This window comes from Saccostrea echinata, unplaced genomic scaffold (assembly GCF_033153115.1).
Source record: "Saccostrea echinata isolate AGI-Se365-2 ecotype Australia unplaced genomic scaffold, CSIRO_AGI_Sech_v1 ptg000006l, whole genome shotgun sequence".
Lineage (NCBI taxonomy): Eukaryota > Metazoa > Mollusca > Bivalvia > Ostreida > Ostreidae > Saccostrea > Saccostrea echinata.
The window spans coordinates 14,893,464-14,899,521 of record NW_026889755.1 but is presented as its reverse complement, the minus strand read 5'-3'; the positions used below and the strand labels follow the sequence as shown (position 1 = coordinate 14,899,521).

At 33.2% G+C, this 6,058-nt stretch overlaps 1 protein-coding gene across 1 annotated transcript; it reads left to right on the top strand.

Annotated features, from left to right (window-relative positions):
* Positions 1-473: 473 nt before the first annotated feature.
* On the top strand, positions 474-5,838 carry LOC133180551 (monocarboxylate transporter 5-like). The gene is made up of 5 exons (XM_061315036.1): positions 474-537; positions 925-1,068; positions 2,497-2,643; positions 3,269-4,489; positions 4,808-5,838. The coding sequence occupies exons 1-5, from the start codon at positions 474-476 to the stop codon at positions 4,990-4,992; spliced, it is 1,761 nt and encodes a 586-aa protein (XP_061171020.1). The 3' UTR covers positions 4,993-5,838.
* Positions 5,839-6,058: the final 220 nt, after the last annotated feature.

The window sequence follows — 6,058 nt, the reverse complement described above, 5'->3', positions numbered from 1 at the left end:
CAGTGTGTTCTATTTATGTTCTTGAAATGAGCAGGTGCAGATGTTAATCAGCTGTATCAACATGGCTTTGCAACTATTATTAACTCTCAGAAAGATTTAATATTTTTCTCACATAAGACAATGTAAGAAGCCTGATGATTTAAATATGTATCTAATTCTGTGCTTTAACCATGTTAACTTTTAACTTGCTTAAAACAATAACTTAAAATGCAAAAATCAATTATTCTTTGAGTAGAAACATGCCTGAAAAGAGGGAGGGGATCACATTATTATCTATGCAAACACTCTATCAGCAGTCAGGGGTGTATTACTGTATTACTGCATTAGTGTAATTATCATAATCATTTTCTTTACAGGTGATGTTATGTAATACAATTATTAAATATATATGACTTGATTGAAAAATTACATTGCTGATGAATGGTGATAAATCTTTGTCTTGACATATCTGCTTGCTTTATCATACAGAAAATATGGACAATGCCAAGGAAGATAGATACCCTATTGACAGAGGATGGGCCTGGGTTGTTCTCTTAGGTACATGTACTCATATATTTAAAAAAAAAAAGCATACCAGTACTGTTTTCTTGAGATTCTGAAGACCTTAGATAATCTTTCTTCTCAGTAATTATAATTTAATGATTTTAAGCTATCAGTATCTGTAAATGTATTGTTTGCACATTGAAGGCATGCCATTACAAAAAACCTGATTTCAGATTTATTGCAATCATGAATGCCTTCTTAGTTGATATTAGTAAATTTTGATACAAAATGTTATTCAATTCTCCCTCTCTTTTGCTTTTTTTCTCTCTCTCTCTGTGACAACATTAAGTATAAGATTTCTCCATGGGTTACTTTCTTAAACACATGTTTAAAGGTAAATATTGAAGTAAAGTTTCATTAACTAATGCATTTCCTTTATAGCCTGTACCTTTCAACAGCTGTTTCTGATTGGGACACATGCCTCATTTGGAATTCTGTTTAATGAGTTCACGACTAAGTTTAATTCCTCTGCGACCAGTATCTCTATTGCTCTCTCGGTACAAACTGTAACCCTAAGTCTGCTGTGTAAGTATAACTAATTACAGTACCATAGATTATATTTAACTATATACATGTACATAAAAAAATGTTGAACTTGTTACACTTTGTGTACTTATCATTGTTTCAATTATACCATGAAGAACTACTAATCAACTTTCAAATATGGACAATAATTAATATATTGACAATTAAGTTTTTGGAAAGGATAGAATCTTTTTCTCAACAGCAATTTCATTCTCATGGCAGTGGTGCCCATTGGTGAAATTATAGTGGATATGAATAAACTATTCACAAGTATTTAGTAGATTTTTTTTTCCATGGGCACAACTGCCTGTCATTTTTAGCTCACCTGAACCAAAGGCTCAAGTGAGCTTTTCTAATCAAAATTTGTCTATCGTCTGCTGTAGTTGTCGTCATAATCTTGATATAGAGTATCCCTGAGTGAAGGGGATTCAATTTTGTTAAAATGTCATGCCCTCTTTGAAGGGGTGATAATTAAGAAATAGTGAAAATTTAGTGTTGGCCAGATAAGTTGAAACTTATGTGCAAGCTTAATTTATATTGTAGATTCAATTTTGTTCAAATCATGTCTGCCATAGGTGGGGTGGGGCCACAATGAATGATCAAAGTTTAATGTATGAATATAGAGAAAAAATTCTTTAGAAATCTACTTCTCAAGAACAGCAAAGCCATGAAAAGTCATACTGATATGGAAGCATTCTCAGATAGTGTAGATTCAAGTTTGTTCAAATCATGACCCCCAGGGTAGGGTTGGACCATTACGGGCAATCAAAGTTTTACATAGGAATATATGGGAAAAATCTTCTTCTCAAGAACAGCAAAGGCTTGATTATTTGTAGAGTTGAACTTCAGTATCTCAAACACTGATATCTCGAATACCATGGATATGTCAAAGTGGTTTGGAAATCCCAACCGCTTATTCTTTAAGTATTTTACCTCTGATATCTCAAATTCTCAGATATCTCGAAGTTTTTTCTTGGTCCGATCAAGTTCGAGATAACGAAGTTTGACTGTATTTATATGGAAGCATTCTCTGGTTGTATAATACAATTTGTTAAAATTATGACCCCAGGCAGTGATTCATTTTTGTGTGAGTTCTGCATAAATAATGCATTTAATTTGCTCAGGGTGCATGATTTCAATAAATGTGCATCCCAGTGAATGCAGGAAGATCAGAAAAAAAAACATATGTATTGTATCCATTTTAAACAGTGTAATGGTTGATTGCATCAAGTGCTAAGCAATATGCACAAGCAATTTTGGGGCATAACAGGTATAAGCTACCTGTCTAACAAAAGTTCTGGGTTCACACTGCACTGTTATTACAGATAAGAAGCAGAAATTATAAATATTTTCATGCTACAAAACCAAGTAAATACATGTTCATGGCAGGTGAAGGACTGCAGACAATTTTTTTGGTTTGTTTTTCAGCTCTCCTGGTATTAAACATCGGTCCCAGGCTGCTTCCCTATAGAGTTTTTATCATGCTTGGAGGGGTGGTGGGCTTTTCAGCATATATCCTGAATGCCTTCTTGCCAAACATTTCCTTTCTCATTCTTTCTCAAGGAATACTTTATGGTAAGTCCTTTTTTTTCTTTTCACCTTCTTCCCCATTTTTTTTTTGGTATCTTTTTGAGTATGCCCTTTCTAATGCACTGTATGTTGTTTTACTCAAAGGTAAGGTTTGGGTGTAAGAAGTATACATTCATCATTTTTTCTTAATACAGACCCTAAAACGTGCTACTACACCTTAGAAACGAACCGTACCGTTCCGTGCAAGAAGCATACCGTACCGTGCAAGAAGCGTACCATACCGTGCAAGAAGTGAACCATACCGTGCAAGAAGCGAACCATACCGTACACAAAACGTACCGTTCCATGCAAGAAGCGTACTGTACTGTACACAAAACGAAACGAATCGAACCGTGCAAGTGGTGTAGAAGCACGTTTTAGGGTCTGTATAATTGTATGTGTATGAAAATTAGAAGTGCATATCAGTTTAATATGTAATTATGCTTCTGAAATCACAAAGCTTGAATTTTAAAATGATATGAATATACATATACATGTATATACATGCATATGTAAATACATTCAATTTATTATTAAAACATTTCCATTTGCCTTGCTTTGTTTGATAGTAACTTTTTTTTTTTGTTATACATGTACTCACATGCAAAATTCTTTAAATTTTTTTCCCCAGGAATGACACATGCTTGTACCCATGGTCCCTCCTTAGTTATTCTAGGACAATACTTCAAAAAGTATCGAGGATTGGCGACAACGTTAGCCAATGTTGGTGCTAGCGTAGGTGTTCTTGTGTTTCCTCTTATATTACGGGCATTGTTAAACACATACGAGCTTCGTGGAGCTTTGATAATACAGAGTGGGATTTTGTTGAATTTCTTTGTTGTTGGAGGTCTTCTGAGGCCATTGTCTTTCTATGATAAATCATCAAGAAAAAAATCAAAGAAACTTGACAGTAATGATGAAGAACACACAGAAAAACTATTACAAGATCAAAACACAAAAACAGCCAATGGCAAAAGTGTAGAAAATGAGAGGTCACATGCTCAGATGAATAAAAGGTCTGTTCCCAAGGAGACAAAAAATTGCAGTGAACATTCTCAAGACATTCTACATGAAATATCTGGAAGAGATCATCTTGAGCCTTTCATCAGGAATCGGACATATTCTGACAGTCGTAGAGAGCAACAAAAACGATGTCATCATCATCATCTTAAACCAGAAACTCACCATTCCACAAGGTCACTGAACAGAATTATTGACAATGTTGCTATAAGTGGTGATTTGGCCATTGCTTCTAGTACAGGAGATATTGTTGGTTCTATGTACAGCATACATAGCCAAGATACGAGGCTTAACAACAAGAATATGAATTCTGGTGGAGAAGCAAAGAAATCCCAACATAATTGTATGAAAATCTTACATGAAATCATAGGTTTTCATTGCCTGAAAATAAGAATTTTTCAAATTTGGATGGTTGTAGCTTTCTTTGCTATTCTTGGGGCAGCACAACTAATAACTTATGTCCCACCTCTTGCTGCTGAGAAAGGCATTGAAGAAAATGATAGAGTGTTACTTCTCACTGTTCTTGGTGCTTCAGATCTATCTGGGAAATTTATTCTCATCTTTTTAACAAGATTCAACATTTTGCCTAAAGACCTAATGATGGCCGCTGCTCTATGGATACTTAGTGTAGGAATTATTTGCATGCCGATGATGACTGAGTTTTCTGGCCTTTCAACTCTAGCCTCAGTGATGGGATCAAGCACTGGTGTATATTTTTCCTTATTTCCTGCTGTTCTAGCTGATTTTGTGGGTTTAGAAAATTTATCAGGTGCCATGGGGCTCACTATGCTGGTTCATGGTCTGAGTTTAACAATAGGAAATCCAATTCTAGGTGTGTATAAATATACAGTTGAACTTTGTTATCTCAAACACTGATATCTCGAATACCATGGATATGTCAAAGTGATTTGGAAGTCCCAACCACTTATTCTTTAAGTATTTTACCCTCGATATTTCAAATCCTTGGATATCTCAAATTTTTTTCTCACCCCCCATCGAATTCGAGATAACGAAGTTTGTCTGTAAATGAATGTATAATTATTTGTTTAAAAAAAAAAATCAAATTTATTAAGGTAGATATGTTTTCTATATATATGTAGATTACGAATAAATTAACACCTTTAGTAAAACAGCTGGTTTTAATTTACAGGTGCCATCAAGGACGGAACGGGTTCCTTTGTTGGATCTTTCCTCTACGCTGGTGTCTGTACTGTGATAAGTGCCACTGCCATGACGGTCTGTTATTTCTATCAAAAGAAAAGGAATAAGCAACTCCCAAATCGCCATGATGTGATAGAGACCATAGTTACTGCTGATGGTACTTGTCAGGGCTAGTCTTTTCAAAACATTGTATTTGTGTTGTTGAATGTAGCCATTTTAAGGATTTATTTAAAAATTATGCAATGTACTTTGACTGTATTTTAGAAGCATGTAAATATATGTGTAGAGTCATCCAAAATTCATTTTTAAAATTACATCAGACATTTGAAGAATACCAGTATCTAGTATTCTTATGTATAATTGTGCTAATTAATGACACAAAAATACTGAGTTGAAGAAATTTTATTAAGTAAAAGTAAACTAATAAAATATTTTACAGATAAACATGATAAATGAGTCTGTTCAATATGATATGTATCATATGGCCATGAAAAATAATTGAGATATTTTTAACCCTTGGTGTAACACGTCTGGTTCCTGAGTCAAAATTGCTTTTATATCAACCATAATAATTTTAAACTTGTTTTCATATTTGATCTATAATTTTGTTTACTGGTAAGTTTTAACAGTTGAAAACAAATTAATGGGTACTCTTAATTTGATATTAAGTGCCCTTTAAAAAATGAAGCATCAAAGTAATAAAAAGGTTGTAAAACAGCTAAATGTCAAACACACATGTGGAGCAAAATAATTCTTGAACACCTTTGTTTGATATCAGTGTAAATAAGCGCTCACATTCTTTACTATGTAGATATTTGTTTGGATTTCTATTTTTATGATTATTTTTAAGGTGTGAATAGGTATCTTGGGTTTGTTTTGAATTTATAAAAATATCATCCTTTTAAAGTTGTTTTATTTTATATTCTAAAAGTGAAATGCTTTAGTTTGCTCAAATATTTTATTTTTAAGTTTTAGTCAATGTGTAGAAAAAATAATCACTTGCAACCATAATCTTTTCTTTCCTTGTCATAATAGATTTTTTTTCTGTCAGTATGAAAAAATGAATTTTCATGTCTTGTCTTCTTCTCCATTTCCAGTAGGAGAGAAAGATAGAATTATGTTTCATCTGACCTTAGCAAGAGCTGCAGTTGTTGATTTACTACTAGACTGTTCAAAAGAATTCATACTTTTTATTTAGTATTTTTTTTATTTATGTATTTATGCATGATGTTTGTAATTC

Bases quoted from the DNA above. Each gene is read 5' to 3' on its own strand.
- LOC133180551 (XM_061315036.1), top strand. From the start codon at position 474: ATGGACAATGCCAAGGAAGATAGATACCCTATTGACAGAGGATGGGCC. The intron at 2,644-3,268 runs GTAAGTCCTTTT...TTTTTTCCCCAG, and splicing joins TTCTCAAGGAATACTTTATG to GAATGACACATGCTTGTACC. The intron at 4,490-4,807 runs GTGTGTATAAAT...TTTAATTTACAG, and splicing joins AATAGGAAATCCAATTCTAG to GTGCCATCAAGGACGGAACG.